The following is an 18,478-nucleotide window of genomic DNA, read 5'->3' on the forward strand; positions in this document are numbered from 1 at the left end:
GGCCTATCCAGAATGTCGCTAGTTCGTCATGACCGGAGTCACCGTTTCTGGTTCAATGATCTGGCTTAAGATGAGAAGTGGTGGCGAGGAACCAGAACTTTCAGTTAGCTGGGAAGGGACCATTGTGTAAGAGTGGGAGGGGTCTGCAGCTATAGTGGGAGAGCGAGCTTAGGAGAAAGGGGTCAGCTATTCCTTTAGGATACATGGCAAATAAAGCATATAGAGGGAAATACTAAATCAGACTACTAAAGCCTTGGAGCTGCGTTGGACTTAATGCAACCTTTGAGATACACGTCTTCATAATAAGCCCAGAGATATTTTCCACAGTGTGTGAGAGATGATTGATGACTAGTGTTGGAGTCGTGGGAAAGGAGAGGCAGATCTTAGTATGACAATATAGAGAGGAGTTGACCTGCTTGTGATTGAGGATGTTATGGATAATGATGCTGTTGTATCAAGGGTCACTAATGTGGAAATGAGCTCCTGTTCCACTTGTAGACTCACAAGGTCTGTGCAACAGAGAAAGGTAAGGACGACTTGATGACTACTTGTACATTGGCTGAGTTTTATAATATTGTATTAATTTCTTGTCCTGTGTCAAAATTCTAGACCTCTACAAGGCTGATGAACGATAATAATGTGATATTATGTATGTCCTGCTGTATATCCAGAAGTTTGTGAACCCCTGGTGATTTTTCATCTTATCTACGACATAGTATACAGCATCAAATCACATTTTATTGTTCACATACACATGGTGGGAGTGTAGCAAAATGCTTGTGCTTCTTAGTTCCGACAGTGCAGTAATATCTAACAAGTAATCTAACAATTCCCCAACAACTACCTAATACACACGAATCTAAAGGGGTGAATGAGAATATGAACATATAAATATATGGATGAGCGATGGCCGAGTGGCATAGGCAAGGTGCAATAGATAGTATAAAATACAGTACATTCATATGATATGAGTAATGTAGGACATGTAAACATTATTCAAGTGGCAGATATGCAGTCTAAAAGGGGCTGCTTGGGAAACTCTACCCAAGATCTTCTCAGAGGCCAGTGAACTGAGAGACAACGCCCTGAGACCCGAAAGACAGAGACAGAGTTGACTCTCATAGAGGAGCGAGCTGGGTGGTTAAAACATTAATATTCGCCATTGTGACAGTGACGGGGGTTAAAAAGTATCAGTACTCCCACTCCAATAGTGATTTGTGACTCAAATGTTTTATTTGTGTGCTGACTTAGCCCCTCATGGGATCTGAACTACTTTTGTCATGGTTTTGTATGAGACTTATGTGGCTGTGCAATATACTGTAGGAAACCAGATGTGAGATGTGAATGAGAGGTGGAAAATCAGTTATAGGATATTATTCTTACACTGATCCAGTCTCACTGGGACAGAGATGCCTCCACTCTAGATGTCTGGCTAGGGATTTTATGGGCTTCATAGACATATCTACATGACTCTAGAACTAGGATTAAGGGAATCCAAAATATCTGATCTCTCTCTCTTTCTGCTGTATCCCTTTGTGTGTAACTGTAATTTAAAACGTGTCTCTATCTTCCTGTCTCTCTATCTACAAGTGTATGCTGAGAATGGAGTTTGCTAGCAGGATGACTGCAGGGCAGGACTGCCTTCACCAAATTGTCAACAAGTGAGTATGATGAGAGTGGGGACCTGTAATGTTGGGGGAATATTTATGGGTCCATTGAAAAAAAGATCACCAAGAAGATCATGGTTACAACGTAAAGTGGTTACCTTTAAGCCATACTATTCTTTCAACTACTAATACATTTCCCAATTCAAAACCCTCAACACACATACAACTAATTCAGTTTCTCTTTAATTAACGACTGTTACGTTTTTATTTGGGTGCAGAATGCTTACTTCCTCTATTTGCTTATTTCCATCTAAAACAAAACATTTTTAGATGTCTCTGGTCCAAGTGGCTCTGGTCCAAGTATGTGTTTGTTTACTGAAGATCTGTGAGAAGAATATGGTCAGTCACAGGCCTGTCCTCATGACATCTATGCTACCGCCAGCCTAAAGACCCTGACTTTCCCATCAATGACTGAACAGACTGGAATGTTCCTTAACTTCTTATGGCTGCAGGGGCAGTATTGAGTAGCTTGGATGAAAGGTGCCCAGAGTAAACGGCCTGCTCCTCAGTCCCAGTTACTAATATATGCATATCATTATTAGTATTGGATAGAAAACACTCTGAAGTTTCTAAAACGGTTTGAATTATGTCTGTGAGTAAGACAGAACTCATATGGCAGGCAAAAACCTGAGAAAAAATCCAAACAGGAAGTGGAAATTCTGAGGCTGGTCGAGTTTCAACCAAGATTCCATTGAAATCACAGCGAGATATGAATGAGTATTCGCTTCCTACGGCTTCCACTAGATGTCAACAGTTTGTAGAACTTTGTCTGATGACTCTACTGTGAAGGGGAGCCGAATGAGAGGAGAATTAGTCACCACTGCCATGAGGTGAACATTCTTTGACCATGCGCGTTCACATGAGAGGCAGCTCCGTTCCATCGCTCATCTGAAGTCAATGTAATTCTCCGGTTGGAACGTTATTCAAAATTTATTTTAACAACATTCTAAAGATTGATTCAATACATCGTTTGACATGTTTCTACTGACTGTTACGGAACTTTTGGACATTTCATCAGGTTTTAGTGAACGTGCTTCGTGACTTTGGAAATGTTTACCAAACGCGATAACCAAAGTAGCTAATTGGACATAAATAACGGACATTATCGAACAAATCAAGCATTTATTGTGGACATGGGATTCCTGGGAGTGCATTCTGATGAAGATCATCAAAGGTAAGGGAATATTTATCATGTCATTTCTGGTTTCTGTTGACTCCAACATGGCGGCTAATTTGACTATTGTTCTGAGCTCCGTCTCAGATTATTGCATGGTTTGCTTTTTCCGTAAAGTTTTTTTGAAATCTGACACAGCGGTTGCATTAAGGAGAGGTATATCTATAATTCCATGTGTATAACTTGTATTATCATCTACATTTATGATGAGTATTTCTGTTGAAACGATGTGGCTATGCAAAATCACTTGATGTTTTTGGAACTAGTGAATGTACATTTTTTTATATAAATATGAACTTTATCAAACAAAACATACATGTATTGTGTAACATGAAGTCCTATGAGTGTCATCTGATGAAGATCATCAAAGGTTAGTTATTAATTTTATCTCTATTTGTGCTTTTTGTGACTGCTATCTTTCGCTGGAAAAATGGCTGTGCTTATTGTGGTTTGGTGTGACCTAACATAATCATTTGTAATTGCTTTAGCTGAAAAGCATATTTGAAATCGGACACTTTGGTGGGATTTAACAACAAGATTACCTTTAAAATGGTATAAGAAGTTAATTATGGCTGCAATCCCGTTAACGGGATCGATATGACAGCCAGTGAAAGTGCAGGGCTCCAAATTCAAACAACAGAAATCTCATAATTAAAATTCCTCAAGCACGCAAGTATTTCACACCATAATAAAGATACACTTCTTGTTAATCCCACCACAGTGGCCGATTTCAAAAAGGCTTTACAGCGAAAGCACCACAAACGATTATGTTAGGTCACCGCAAAATCACAGAAAAATACAGCCATTTTTCCAGCCAAAGACACAAGTCACAAAAAGCAGAAATAGAGATAAAATGAATCACTAACCTTTGATGATCTTCATTAGATGACACTCATAGGACTTCATGTTACACAATACATATATGTTTTTTTCGATAAAGTTCATATTTATATCCAAAAACTTCAGTTTACATTGGCGCCATGTTCAGAAATACCTCCAAAATATCCGGAGAAATTGCAGAGAGCCACATCAAATAACAGAAATACTCATCATGAACTTTGATGAAAGATACATGTTTTACATAGAATTAAAGATAAACTTGCTCAACCGCTGTGTCAGATTTCAAAAAACTTTACGGCAAAAGCACAATATTCAATAATCTGAGAACAGCGTTCAGCCACAAAAGGAAGCCATACAGTTACCCGCCAAATTGTGGAGTCAACAAAAGTCATAAATAGCATTATAAATCTTCCCTTATCTTTGCTGATCTTCGTCGGAATGCACTCCCAGAACTCCCACTTCCACAAGAAATGTTTGTTTTGTTCAGTAATGTCCATCATTTATGTTCAAACAGCTACTTTTGTTAGCGTGTTTGGTAAACAAATCCAAAGTCAGGAAGCGCGTTCACTTAAAGCAGACGAAATGTCAAAATGTTCCGTAACAGTCAGTAGAAACATGTAAAATGATGTATTGAATCAATCTTTAGGATGTTTTTAACCTGTTTTGGCTCAAGGGGCAGTATTGAGTAGCCAGATAAAAGGTGCCCATTTCAAACGGCCTCGTACTCAATTCTTGCTCGTACAATATGCATATTATTATTACTATTGGATAGAAAACACTCTCTAGTTTCTGAAACCGTTTGAATTATATCTGTGAGTGAAACAGAACTCATTCTGCAGCAAACTTCCTGACAGGAAGTGGAAAGTCTGAAATTGAGGCTCTGTTCCAGGGGCTGCCTATTAAAGTCCTTGTTATTTATTAGTTTAGATGGACTTCATACGTCTTCCACTAGATGTCGACAAGGAGTGAGAGAAGAAATGAAGTGTGTAACATGATCTGGACTCGAATTACAGCCCATGGAATGACGTGTGCCCCATTTCCTGTTTTCAGGAAGGCGCGGAGAGGGACATGGATTTGCCTTTTGAAAAGCTGTCGTTATAGGCGACTACTATCTCCGGCTTTGATTTTATTTGATACATGTGACCATATCATCGTAAAGTATGTTTTTTCAATATAGTTTAATCAGATTATTGAATTTTTTTTCGGGAGTTTTGCCGTCTTCCGTTCTCTTCCGTTTGTTGACATGGAGAGATTCGTGCCACTTGGCTAGTGTGCTTGCTAAATAGAGATGGTAAAGAGTCCGTTCTAAATCCAAACAACGATTGTTCTTGACAAAGGACACCTTGTACAACATTCTGATGGAAGATCAGCAAAAGTAGGAAACATTTTATGATGCTATTTCATATATCTGTCGTACATGTGAACTAGTCGTCGGCGCCCAGCTTTTGGGTACTCTAGCTATACCGAAGCTGTATGCTGTAATGAAGTTATTTTTTAGAATTCTAACACAGCGATTGCATTAAGAACTAATGGATCTATCATTTCCTATACAACATGTATTTTTTAGTTATGTTTATGAATAGCTATTTGGTCAGAATATGTGTGTCAGAAAAAGTGTCTGAAAAAAATCCGGATGTTGTGGGAAAAAGTAGCTAAGTTAGCAGAATGTATAACCATTGATTTCAGCTCTAAATATGCACATTTTCGAACAAAACATAAGTGTATGTATTATAGAATAACTATCTTCAAAGTAATGACTCGGGACGTCGGGTTTGATATGAAAGCTTCTTTTAGTAATAATTCTTGATCACGTTACATTTAACAACTTTAGATTCTACAGAGCAATGCCAGTAAGATGCTAGCGCAAAGGAACCATCACCTGTTAATTGCACTTAACTAGCGCGTTCACTCTCTACTTCCTGTTGCAAGGCATTCTGGAACTTGCAGTCAAAAGCGTAATTCAATACTAACCAATACAATTACATATGTAAATAACTGTAAAGAAATATCTTTAGATACAGCTCAATGAATTAACTTAAACATTAACTCTGTAACACATTAAAGTTACAACATCCTCCCCCCCCGATGAACAACTTTGTTCATCTAGATCTCTAGGCAGTATATCAACTGAATAGGTCTCCTCAACAAAGTCCCTGAAACAGTACGAACTGAACATGATCTAACTAGGCCATCTCGGCCTGGAAACAGTTCCTCAATCTTTCCTAGTTTCCAGGTTTGTCTGGGTGTGTTATCTTCTCCTATGAGTACAACGTCACCCGCTTTCAGTGGGGTGGGCTGTGGTGTATCACAGCGGTGTGCTGACTTTAGATCCAGCAAGTAGTCTCTTCGCCAACTGTTCCAGAAGCTGGTCACAAGTCTCTGCCTGTACTTCCATCTGCGTGTCGTGTCCTCCTTGTTTAGCGTTGGGTTCTGAGTGTCAGCTGGAAATGGCTTTGGAGGCAAAGAGGTTAGTCGTTTACCCACCAGGAAGTGTGCTGGGGTCAGGGGTTGTGGTTCATCCACTTCATTGTGCACGAAGGTCAGAGGCCTAGAATTTAGAATTGCTTCAACCTCTGTCAGGACTGTGCACATCTCTTCAAAGTTGAGTGAAGCTCTCCCAAGAACCTTTCGCAGGCATGTTTTCACTGACCTGACAAGTCTTTCCCAGAATCCGCCCCACCAGGCTGCTTGCTCGGCGATGAACCTCCAGGTGATGCCCCTTTCTGAGAAAAAAGCCAAGAGTTGGGGCTCTTCGATTGCCTTCCACAGCTCTTTCAAGTCCTGATCAGCTCTCTTGAACGTTTTTGCATTGTCTGAGTAGATTACCTTGCATAATCCTCTCCTTGAGATGAATCTTTTTAGAGCTAACAGGAATTTCTCTGTGGACTGATCTGAGACCAGTTCCAAATGCACTGCTCTGGTTACCGCACAAGTGAACAGTGCAATGTATGACTTCTTCACAGACCCATTTTCTTTTACATAGAGCGGTCCTGCAAAATCCACACCTGTGACTTCAAATGGTGGCGATTCAGTTATTCTGTCTTTTGGTAAAGGCACAGTGACCCGGTGTCCGGCTCTTGCCTTGAATCTTTTGCACACTATATATCTTGCCACTGTGCTCTTGACTAGCTGCCTAGCACGCAAGATCCAGTATCGCTCTCTGATTTGTACTAGAGTGTCTCTTGCTCCAGAATGCATCACCTTCTCATGGTGGTACTGTATCAGCATTTCTGAGTATCTGTACTTGTTGGGCAGAACCCATGGGTGCTGCTCTCTGAATGTGAAGCTGGACTGTTGCAGTCTTCCTCCTACACTGAGTAGTTCGTGTTCGTCCAGGAACGGTTTCAGTTCTCTGATTTTACAGTCATTGTTTAGGCTTTTTCCTGCCTTCAGTAGTTTGATCTCCTGTCCAAAACTCTGTTGTTGTGTTACCTTAATCCAGTACTTTTCTGCATCGAACAGTTCGTCAGCAGTCAGTTCACCTTGTATCTTTATGGTTGTACGAGCATTGGCTATGAATCTCTTTATCCAGGCGGTGACTCTGAACACTCTTTTCAGTTTGCTGTACCTTTCAAGCTCCAACACAGGTTCAGTGATTGCTGTGCTGTTTGCTGCGAGTTGTACAGTAACCTGGCAGCTGGACTTGAGTTCTATATTCACCTCTTCCGGAACCTTGTTATCATCAGTCTCTTCGGACTGATTGGGTGATATCAGAATTCTGGGTCCATTCCACCATAGCTCGCTCTGTGTCAAGTTTTGAACAGTTTGTCCTCTTGTAGGGAGGTCAGCTGGATTAGTTTTCCCTTCAATATGTGACCATGACTCTGGATTGGTCAAGGACTGGATCTCCGTCACTCTGTTCGCAACAAACTGTTTCCATTTCTGAGCTGAGCTGCAAATCCAATGCAGCACGATCATCGAGTCTGTCCACATTTGGATCTGTTTTTCTTCCAATTTCAGTGTGGTCATCAAGTTGTTTGCGAGTCTCGCTCCAATCACAGCTCCCATGAGCTCCAGGCGTGGCAGCGTCATTTTCTTGAGTGGGGCTACCCTGGACTTGGATGCGACTAGACTTGTTGTTTCCCTGCCTTGTGATTCACCTTGCAAGTAAGCTACTGCACTGTAAGCCCTTTCACTTGCATCACAGAACACGTGTAGTTTCAGAGTGTGGCTATTCTGTGGCCGCATGTCTGTTCTGTACCACCTTGGTATGGTGAGCTGGTGTAACTGGGGTAGTTCTGAACACCACTGTTGCCATTCTCGTGTCAGATCAGATGGTAATTCTTCGTCCCAGCTGAGTCCCCTCTCCCACATTTCCTGGAACATGCACTTGATCCTGATGGTGAAGGGAGTTAAGAAACCAAGAGGGTCGAAGATACGTGCAGACGACTGTAGAACACTTCTCTTTGTGTTTTCCTTTTGCTTTAGAATGCTCAGTAGCGGCCTGAGATCAAACACAAAGTCATCCGTTTCCGGTCTCCATACTAAACCTAAAACCTTCAGCACTAATCCTTGTGTTTCTAGCGTCAACGGGTGGTCAGTTGTCGTACTCTCCTCCCATTTTGTTTTTAATTCAGGAGAGTTGGTCATCCACTTGCAGAGGTCCATGCCTGCAATCGACAACATTCGCTTTGCAGTTGTTGTCACAAGGTAAGCCTCTTCAACATTGCGTGAACTTGCAATGAAATCATCTACATAGAGTGACTCTCTCAGTATCTCTACAACTTCTGGTTGTTCTGTTTCATATTGTTTCAGGTGCTTCCTGATTGTAGCTGCCAGCAAAAATGGACTTGGGGAAGCTCCAAATACCACTCTTTTCATCCTCAGCACACGCAGCTCCTCTTCATTTTCTCCCCTTGGTGGGCCTGTGAGCCATAGAAATCTCACGGCGTCTCTGTCTCTCTCTGCTAGGGATATCTGCAGGAAAGCTTTCTTGATGTCTGCCATGAATGCGATCTCATGTAGTCTGAACTTTATCAGAACGCTGAGCAGATCCGGATTCAGGTTCGGTCCTGTGAGTAGACAGTCATTGAGGGATGGACAGCCATCTTCATGGGACGAGGCATCAAACACCACTCTCAGTTTTGTTGTCACCTTATCTTCTCGGAGTACTGCATGGTGAGGTAAGTAGTATTTTACGTTGTCTGCACTTGATGCGTTGTCCTTGGGCACGTCCTCTGCCATATCCTGTTGTAAGTAGTCCTCTACCACTTCATTGTATCTGCTGTACAACGTCACATCCTTCTTCAGTCTTTTCTTCAGACCTTCAAACCGTTTCTTGGCGATTCTATAGTTGTCTTTGAGTTCTGGCATTTCTCGTTTCCATGGCAACTCCACGTGGTATCGACCATCTTTGAAGGTGGTTGTTTCCTCGAACCTCTGTAGAGCCTCAGTTTCCTCTGGGTTCTGTGTTTTCTCGCTTATAATACCCAGAGACTCAAGCTCCCAGAATGCATGCAGTTGTTTGGAGACTAGTGTGTCTTCAAGTGGGATGAACATGCAAGTTGCCTCGGCGACACTTGACATGAACACGGGTCCCTGCACCGACCATCCAAAGGTGCTCTCTAAAGCAACCAGCGTCTCCGTCAGTCGCTCCACTCTGCCTGATACTATCTGCCAGTAGTAGTCTGCTCCTATCAGGACAGAGAGTTCAGGATCATTGTCATCTCCTGGAAAGTCTGCGAGCTGCAGTCCTTTTCTATTGAGCTCATGTCGAATCTGTTCACCAGGAACCTTCATCACAGCTGTGCACACTTGTGGGGTTTCAATTGCCTCTATCTCTATTCTCTGCTGTTTGTCCCAGAAATTCTCCAAGATGACTTTCACTGTGTTGCGTTGGGACGTTGCTGGGGCAGAGGAGCCAAACGTGTGAAGAGTGAGTGCCTCTTGTCTGATTACTGGTAGCTTCAAGCCCTTCACAAGGTTTTCATGTATGAAGCTTCTCTGACTGCCTCCATCTAGTAAGCAACGAGCTATCTTCCTGCCCGATGGGCCTTCTACCCATGCCTTTGCCGTTTGTAGCAACACAGTGTTCTGTCCATCTGGTTTCATCTTCACTGAATGGGGAATAACTGAGGAAACAACAGCATCTGCAGAAACAGTAGGGGGTTGCACCTCACTCCTCTTACTGGTACACACAGCAATGTGATGTCTGCTTCCACATGTTGCACATGACACATCTTTGACTTTACAGAATTTTGCTATGTGTCTCTGTCCTAAACATACAAAGCATCTTCCCATTTTCTTTAGTTTCTCTTTGCGTGCAGCAATATTGTGGTCAGGGCAGTTTTCTGATTTGTGGTCTGCACTGTCACAGAATAGACCGTTTTGTTCCTTCTGGCTGGCTGTATGCAGTGCTGCAGCAGAGGGCATGTTGGGTCTTTTTGTTTTCATTTCATTGGAGAAGCATGACTTGTTCCATGGTTTGCTCTCTTTCTGTTGGTTGCATGATCTTGTCATTTGTAGCGCTCTCTCCCTGCTCTGAACCTCCTTCTGTAGGAAACTGATCATCTCAGACACTTTCCATTCATCATCTACTCCCCTCTGACGACTATAGTCAAGAGCTATGTCCTCTGGAATCATCTGCAGTAAGATTGGGCATAGTAGGCTTCCATAGGTTTCTGACACTACACCCAGTGATTCCAGGCTCCTAATCTGAATTTCACATTCATCATATAGCTGCCTCAATGCATTTAGATCAGAGGATTTCTTCACAGGGGTGAGATTCAGCAGCTTTGACATATGAGCACTAATCACAAGATCTTTCCTTCCAAATCTGCTCTTGAGTAGAGCGATTGCATCATCATAGTTACTGTCTGTTAACATCAGTCCTGCTACTGCCTTTGCAGCTGGTCCAGTGAGATATGTTTTCAGATAGGTAAACTTCTCTTTATTACACAGTGAATCATTGTTGTGAATAGCAGTCTCATACTGGCTCCAAAACTCCTGCCACATACTGACATCTCCATAGAATGTCTCAATAATCAACTTTGGTAGCCTTACTGATTGTCTCTGTGATCTGTTGGAGTTAGCGTCACTCACCCGTGCTGGTAGTGGATTGAGATCCTGGTTTTTCTTTATCACTCGTTGTGCACGGCTCTTCAGCATGATCACGCGCTCTTTGTAATCCTCCGTGCATGCAATCTCTGCCTCCAATCCGTCCAATGGGGTTAACTGTTCAATTCCACGATCAAGTTCAAACAAACTGTTCTCCTTAGCTAACAGCAATTCCAACAATGTACTCAAGTGATCGGTATCCGGATTTGACTGGGTTATTTCCACGTCAATCTGATTCAAAATCCGTGTTGTGGCACCTCGAATGGTACCCCGCTTTCGTCTCATTCTTTCGGTTTCATGCCGACGTTCCTCCTCAGCCATTTCAGCTGCTTCTTCGTCGCAGCTCATATCCCGGGTTTCGGCACCAAAATATAGAATAACTATCTTCAAAGTAATGACTCGGGACGTCGGGTTTGATATGAAAGCTTCTTTTAGTAATAATTCTTGATCACGTTACATTTAACAACTTTAGATTCTACAGAGCAATGCCAGTAAGATGCTAGCGCAAAGGAACCATCACCTGTTAATTGCACTTAACTAGCGCGTTCACTCTCTACTTCCTGTTGCAAGGCATTCTGGAACTTGCAGTCAAAAGCGTAATTCAATACTAACCAATACAATTACATATGTAAATAACTGTAAAGAAATATCTTTAGATACAGCTCAATGAATTAACTTAAACATTAACTCTGTAACACATTAAAGTTACAACATGTATAACCTGATGTTATAGGACTGTCATCTGATGAAGAATATCAAGGTTAGTCAAAAATTATATATCTTTTACTGGTTTGTCACGATCGCTAACTTTTACTGCTGGGGAAGGGCTTGTGTTTCTGGCTATTGTGGTAAGCTAATATAACGCTATATTGTGTTTTCGCTGTAAAACACTTAATAAATCAGAAATATTGGCTGGAATCACAAGATGCCTGTCTTTCATTTGCTGTACACTATGTATTTTTCAGAAATGTTTTATGATGAGTAATTAGGTATTTGACGTTGGTGTCTGTAATTATTCTGGCTGCTTTCGGTGCAATTTCTGATTGTAGCTGCAATGTAAACTATGATTTATACCTGAAATATGCAAATTTTTCGAACAAAACATAGATTTATTGAATAACATGTTATAAGACTGTCATCTGATGAAGTTGTTTGTTGGTTAGTTTGGTTGGTTCTTGGTTAGTTAGGTTGGCTTTGTGCATGCTACCTGTGCTGTGAAAAATGTCTGTCCTTTTTTGTATTTGGTGGTGAGCTAACATAAATATACGTGGTGTTTTCGCTGTAAAACATTTTACAAATCGGACATGTTGGCTGGATTCACAAGATGTGTACCTTTCATATGCTGTATTGGACTTGTTAATGTGTGAAAGTTAAATATTTAAAAAATATATATTTTGAATTTCGCGCCCTGCACTTGAGCTGGCTGTTGTCATAAGTGTACCGACACCGGGCTGCAGCCATAAGAAGTTAACATAAATCTTCAATAATGTTCCAACCGGAGAATTCCATTGTCTTCAGAAATGCAATGGAACAGAGCTCCCTCTCATGTGAACGCGCATGGTCAGAACATGGTTAGCTCATGGCAGACCTTACTCATTCCTCTCTCCTTCGGCCCAGTAGAAGCATCAGACAAGGTTCTAACGACTGTTGACATCTAGTGGAAGCCGTAGGAAGTGCAAACTGACCCATATCCCACTGTGTATTCGATAGGCGATGAGTTGAAAACCTACAACCTCAGATTTCCCACTTCCTGGTTGGATTTTTTTCTCAGGTTTTTGGCTGCCATCGTAGTTCTGTTATACTCACAGACATCATTCAAACAGTTTTAGAAACTTCAGAGTGTTTTTTATCCAATACTACTAATAATATGCATATATTAGCAACTGGGACTGAGGAGCAGGCAGTTTACTCTGGGCACCTCTGGGCACCTTTTCATCCAAGCTACTCAATACTGCTCCTGCAGCCATACGAAGTTAAATGAGTCTTTTTATGTTGACTAAATAGAGAATTTGAGGTCTACAACATATTTAAAGTCTATTTTGCCTGAATTGAACATTCAAGGTTGTGTTTGAGGTCTAAAAGTTTTAGTTGCCTGTGTTAATATGGGTTTGTAGCCGTTGTGTTGACTACCATTTGGACTGATATTTCAGACCACTGCATCGTGACCTGCTGAAAGGGGACAGTGCACCTACAGACCCTAACAACAGGCAAGGGCAGTGCCAGGACAGGGAGGGGCAAACCGAGATGCCCCTCATCTCCCTAGACAACCTGAACAACAAGCTGGAGGTCCCAAGCATAACTATGCAGGCTGAGAGGAACACCTTGGCTGGGGGAAGAACACTCTCCAAACCTCCCCATGCCACCATCAAAGACAAGATCTCAAAGTGGGAAGGAAAGGAGTCTTCCCCATTCCCAACATTAACAACAGCTACAACTACGCCCACACAGAGTATTGTGGAAAGAACTGACTCCTTAATTAAGAGTGATTCCAAACCCACCATGGAGGACTGCAAAAGACCAACCAGCAGGGAGAAGCAGAAGAACAATGGGAAGGAGAACATAGGAAAGGCTGGGGATTCAATACATATCTCCCCAACAGTCCCTACAGTTCCTCTTGGGAAAATAACAGAATCCCTGAAAAAGATTGACGCCAGACCCACCATGGAGCACTGGAGTAGACCAGCCAGTAAGGAGACACATCAGAACCATGGGAAAGATAATGTAGGAATGTCTGGGAATTTGAGGAATACCTCGCCTGTGGGGCCTGTAAAGGACACTACTGTGAAAATAACTGAATCCCTGCAGAAGAAGGATGTCAGACCCTCCGAGGAGCAGCATAAAGGACACTGCAGCATGCTGGCCAGCAGGGAAAAGCAGCAGAACCTTGGGAAAGCGATCATAGGAAGGGCTGGGGTTTCTCGGCCTACTGTGGAGCCTGTGAAGGAGCAGGTGATGGGGATGCTGAAGAAAGACAACGGTAGGAGACTGGTGGAGCAGAGAGCTGTCTTCACTCTCTTCAAGAAGCTGGAGCAGACCATGAGGGAGGAGAACCCCAGCAAGAGTCCTCTAGAGCTACCTGGAAACTACTTCTGCCCTCCTAGCAGAGATGCACAAGTAGAGGCCAAGAGAAGAGAGATAGAATCCATTTTAGGAACATTGGACGCTGACCAGATGTTTGGGGAGTCAAGGCAAGGTGGGCAAGAGGGACGAGACCTACAGAATGTGTACACAGAGCCAGGGTCACCACCCATAAACCCGGTCCCCAAACCCCAGCGCACCTTCCAGCAATGTACCTTTCAGCATCTCTCCAAATTTGAAGCGAGGACCCGCTCATTACCGAGACATGGGAAAGGGCAGAGGAATCTGCCCCCACTGCCTTCCATCTTCCCTCCACCTCTGTCCAACCAGCCTTCCCCCAACATCTACAGGAGACCCAGAACAGACAGACAAAGAGATAGAGACAACCCCAAGAGGTAAAATAGCCATACAGAACAGACAACACTAAATTCACACTAACAGTAATTAATTCACTCTCATATAAACATACACACAATATATTCTAATTATTTTCCCCTTTCTTTCTTTTGTTCCTTCACAGGAAATCATTTGAGTTCGAGGACATTCCATCATGTCATCCACCTTATCATCATTATGAAATTATTACAGGTGAAGAATAAAATACTGATCGATCACAAATAATATTTGAACCTAAATTCAATAGTGTTTAATTATCTTTGGTCTTTCTGCAGACTCTTCCAAGGAGAACCCATATGAGGACATTGAGGTATCCAGTCATTGCTCATCACAACCTTCTCTACCTTCCTCTCCTGGGTCAGAATGCTCCAAGGTACATAACACTGTCTTAATGATGACAACATATGTCATCAACAGTCATGACAGTTTGTGTCAGTGTAGCAGATGGGGATATGTGATGCTCACTCCTCAGCCTGAAGAGTCCACATGCGCTGTTAGAAAGCCAGCTTTTCGGTGGCATGACTGGGTAAGATGGTCACGTGTGTTTGCGGGGCAGAGATCTGGGTTTGAGTTTTATGAGCCAAATCAGGAGGTACTCGCTAAGCAAGCAGTGTGATGTCCTTAACATTAGCTAATGACTTTACTTCACAGATTGATCTGATTATTTTTAATCTCTGTGCAGATCTCCAGGCCTGGTTTCTTCAGACAGAACTCTGGTGGGAGTTGCAGTTTCAAGCTTCCAGATCTGCGTAAGACCAACCACCACCGTAGTGATAGTGGAGGAGTAGCATCTCCCCCCCGGCTCAGCCCCCCGTCCACCCCTCACAGCGCAGATGAGCTGCCCCACTGGCTGTCTGGAGGAGATTCCTATAACCCCGCCTGCAGGAGGATACCAACAGTAAGAGACTGTGGGGGAATCTCAATAGTCTTAAGTGGCTTCATCTCCTCTCCTCGTTTCCTCTCCTATACACTGAGTATACCAAACATTAGGAACACATTACTAATATTGAGTTGCACACCCCCTCCCCCCTTTTGCCCTCTGAACAACATCAGTTCATCGGGGCATGGACTCTACAAGGTGTCGAAAGAGTTCCACAGGGATGCTGGCCCATGTTGTCTCCAATGCTTCCCACAGTTGTGTCCAGGTGACTGGATATCCTTTGGGTGGTGGACCATTCCTGATAAACATGGGAAACTGTTGAGTGTGAAATACCCAGCAGCATTGCAGTTCTTGACACAAACCGGTGCGCATGGCACCTACTACCATACCCCGTTCAAAAGGCACTTAAATATTTTTTTTGCCAATTCACCCTCTAAATCGCACATATACTACACAATCCATATATCAATTGTCTCAAGGCTTAAACATCCTTCTTTAACCTGTCTGTGTCACGGCCGTGAAAAGAAGTGGACAAAGGTGCAGCGTGGTGAGCGTACATTTTCTTTTATTTAATAAAAATGACGCCGAACTAAACAATAAACACTACAAAAAAACAAACCGTGAAGCTAAAGGCTATGTGCCCTAAACAAAGTCAACTTCCCACAAACACAGGTGGAAAAAAGAGCTACCTAAGTATGGTTCTCAATCAGAGACAACGATAGACAGCTGCCTCTGATTGAGAACCACACCCGGCCAAAGAAAAAGAAAACATAGAAATAAAGACACTAGAAGGCCCACCCTAGTCACACCCTGGCCTAACCAAAAGAGAGAATAAAAACCTCTCTATGGCCATGGTGTGACAGTCTGCTCCCCTTCATCTACACTGATTAAAGTGGATTTAACAAGTGACATCATCAAGGGATCATAGCTTTCACCTGGATTCACCTGGTCAGTCTATGTCATGGAATGGCATTCTTAATGTTTTGTATACTCTGTGCATATCCAATATTGATATTTCTAACATTCATTCTTCCAACAGGATGTGCTTAAAATCAACAGCATCTTCGAGGCTCGTGTTGGAAAGAAACATCTGAGGAGGGTCTATCACATTGCTGAGACCAGCTCAGGGAGAGGTGAGTGTGAGATTCTTTCAACCCCCAAAACTTGATTAACATTATTTTAATGCTCTCCATTTTGTAACACTTTTTTCATTTTTGTTGCAGTCACAGATGAAAAGACTGACTCAGAGAGTGAAACAGAGGACAGGGTTAAAGGTACTATGTGACCAACTGACATCTTTCACATTTCCATGAAGTGCTTCTGTCAGTATCAAATTAATATTCCCTTTATCTACCCCTCTCCTTCATTACCGTTGCCTTTCCTTCCTTTCCTTCCATACCCTCCTTCCGCTCTCTCAGCCCATCGGCAGCGTCTGTCCTCAGTCCAGTCTATCCTGAGCCAGCCGGCTGAGGGTCAGTACTGTAACAAACACAGCTCTCTGGACCTCAACAGGAATCTGAAGGAGCTACATCAACGCCAGCTCTTTGAGTACTTTCTGGTTGTGGCGCTGCACAGCACCAAGGCTGGCGTCCACTACCTGCCGGAGGTCACACAGCATTTTCCCCTCAAGGTGAGGAGAATGAAGGAGTTTGAACATGGAGCTGCCGTCTTAGAGGCTCCTGCTGTTTTTAAAATAATTGTCTATGCTGATCTTAGATTTTATTGCACATAATGTCTCCGCCATAATTTCCTATGACCGAAAACAGCTTCTGGACATCAGAACAGCGATCAATAACCTGCATACAAGGCCCTCCCTTGCCCTCCCTTTGGCAAATCAGACCATATCTCGATCCTCCTGATTCCTGCTTACAAGCAAAAAAACTCAAACAGGAGGTAGTGTGTTGTTTACCTCGAAGCGAGCGTAGTTCAATATGGAAGTGGTCTGACAAAGCAGATGTTAAATTACAGGACTGTTTTGGTATAGCACAGACTGGAATATGTTCTGAGATTTACAACATCAGTCACCAGCTTCATAAATGAATTCATCGACGTCGTCATCCCCATTGTGACTGTATGTACATAACCCAACCAGAAGCCATGGATTACAGCGAACATTAGCACTGAGCTAAAGGCTAGAGCTTCCGCTTTCAAGGAGCGAGACATTAATCAAGACGCTTATAAGAAATCCCACAACGACCACCGGTGAGCCATAGTTCAGGCAAGGCGCCAATACAGGACCAAGATCGAATCCTACTACGCTGACTCTGATGCTCATTGGAAGTGGCCATGAAATGCTTTGAAAGGCCGGTCATGGCTCACATCAGCACCATCATCCCAGACACCCTGGACCCACTCCAATTTGTGCACTGCCCCAACAGTGATGAGGGGTGGTTGTTTGACCGTGGACCCATAGCGGATGCAGGCAATGAGGCAGTGATCGCTGAGATCCTGACTGAAAACAAAAGATGATCATCCACAGATGATCTCTATTGCACTCCACATTGCCCTCACCTACCTGGACAAAAGGGTAAATACCTACATAAGAATGCTGTTCTTTGACTACATCTCAGCATTCAACACCATGGACCCCTCCAAGCTCATCATCAAGCTCAGGACCCCGGGACTGAACACCTTCCTGTGCAACTGAATCCTGGACTTCCTGACGGGCCACACTCAGGCAGTGCGGGTAGGGAACAACAGATCCGCCACATTGACCAACACAGGGCCCCTCAGGGGTGGGTGCTTAGTCCTCTCTTGTACTCCCCGTTCACCCAGGGCTGCGTGGCCATGCACGACTCCAACACCATCATCAAGTTTACAGATGACATGATGGTGGTAAGACTGATAACCGATGACGATGAGGCATTCTTTAGGGAGGAGGTCAGAGAGCTGGCAGTGTGGTGCCAGGACAACCTCTCCCTCAACATCAGCAAGACAACGGAGCTGATCGTGGACTACAGGAAACGAACGACGGTGCGAGCACGCCCCCATCCACAGCGATGGGGCTGTAGTGAAGCGAGTCGAGAGCTTCAAGTTCCTCTGTGTCCACATCACTGAGGAATTAACATGGTCCACATACACCCCACGCAGTTGTGAAGAGCGCACGTCATTAAAAGACTTGGCATGGCCCCTCAGATCTTTGAAAAGTTCTACAGCTGCATCATTGAGAGTATCTTGACTGGCTGCATCACTGCTTGGTACTGCAACTGCAAGGCACCTGGCCGCAAGGTGCTACAGAGGGTGATGAGCACGGCCCAGTATATCACTTGGGCTGAGCTCCCTGCCATCCAGGACCTCTACACCAGGCGGAGTCAGAGGAAGGCCCAAAGAATTGTTAGACTCCAGCCACCCAAGCCATAGACTGTTCTCTCTGCTAGCGCAAGGGAA

The 18,478-nt window shown here is 43.4% G+C and overlaps 1 protein-coding gene across 1 annotated transcript in view; it reads left to right on the forward strand.

Annotated features, from left to right (window-relative positions):
* The first annotated feature begins 211 nt into the window (after window positions 1–211).
* The window catches only part of LOC120032059 (DENN domain-containing protein 2A-like), a 59,933-nt gene continuing 41,666 nt past the window's right edge, over window positions 212–18,478 (forward strand). Inside the window, exons 1-9 of the mRNA XM_038978003.1 lie at window positions 212–526; window positions 1,591–1,661; window positions 12,888–14,210; window positions 14,336–14,403; window positions 14,487–14,584; window positions 14,894–15,109; window positions 16,131–16,224; window positions 16,315–16,365; window positions 16,510–16,721. Coding sequence (XP_038833931.1) covers window positions 434–526; window positions 1,591–1,661; window positions 12,888–14,210; window positions 14,336–14,403; window positions 14,487–14,584; window positions 14,894–15,109; window positions 16,131–16,224; window positions 16,315–16,365; window positions 16,510–16,721 — 2,226 coding nt within the window. The 5' untranslated portion in view covers window positions 212–433. The remainder of the gene's footprint in view (window positions 527–1,590; window positions 1,662–12,887; window positions 14,211–14,335; window positions 14,404–14,486; window positions 14,585–14,893; window positions 15,110–16,130; window positions 16,225–16,314; window positions 16,366–16,509; window positions 16,722–18,478) is intronic.

This window comes from Salvelinus namaycush, chromosome 38 (assembly GCF_016432855.1).
Source record: "Salvelinus namaycush isolate Seneca chromosome 38, SaNama_1.0, whole genome shotgun sequence".
NCBI lineage: Eukaryota > Metazoa > Chordata > Actinopteri > Salmoniformes > Salmonidae > Salvelinus > Salvelinus namaycush.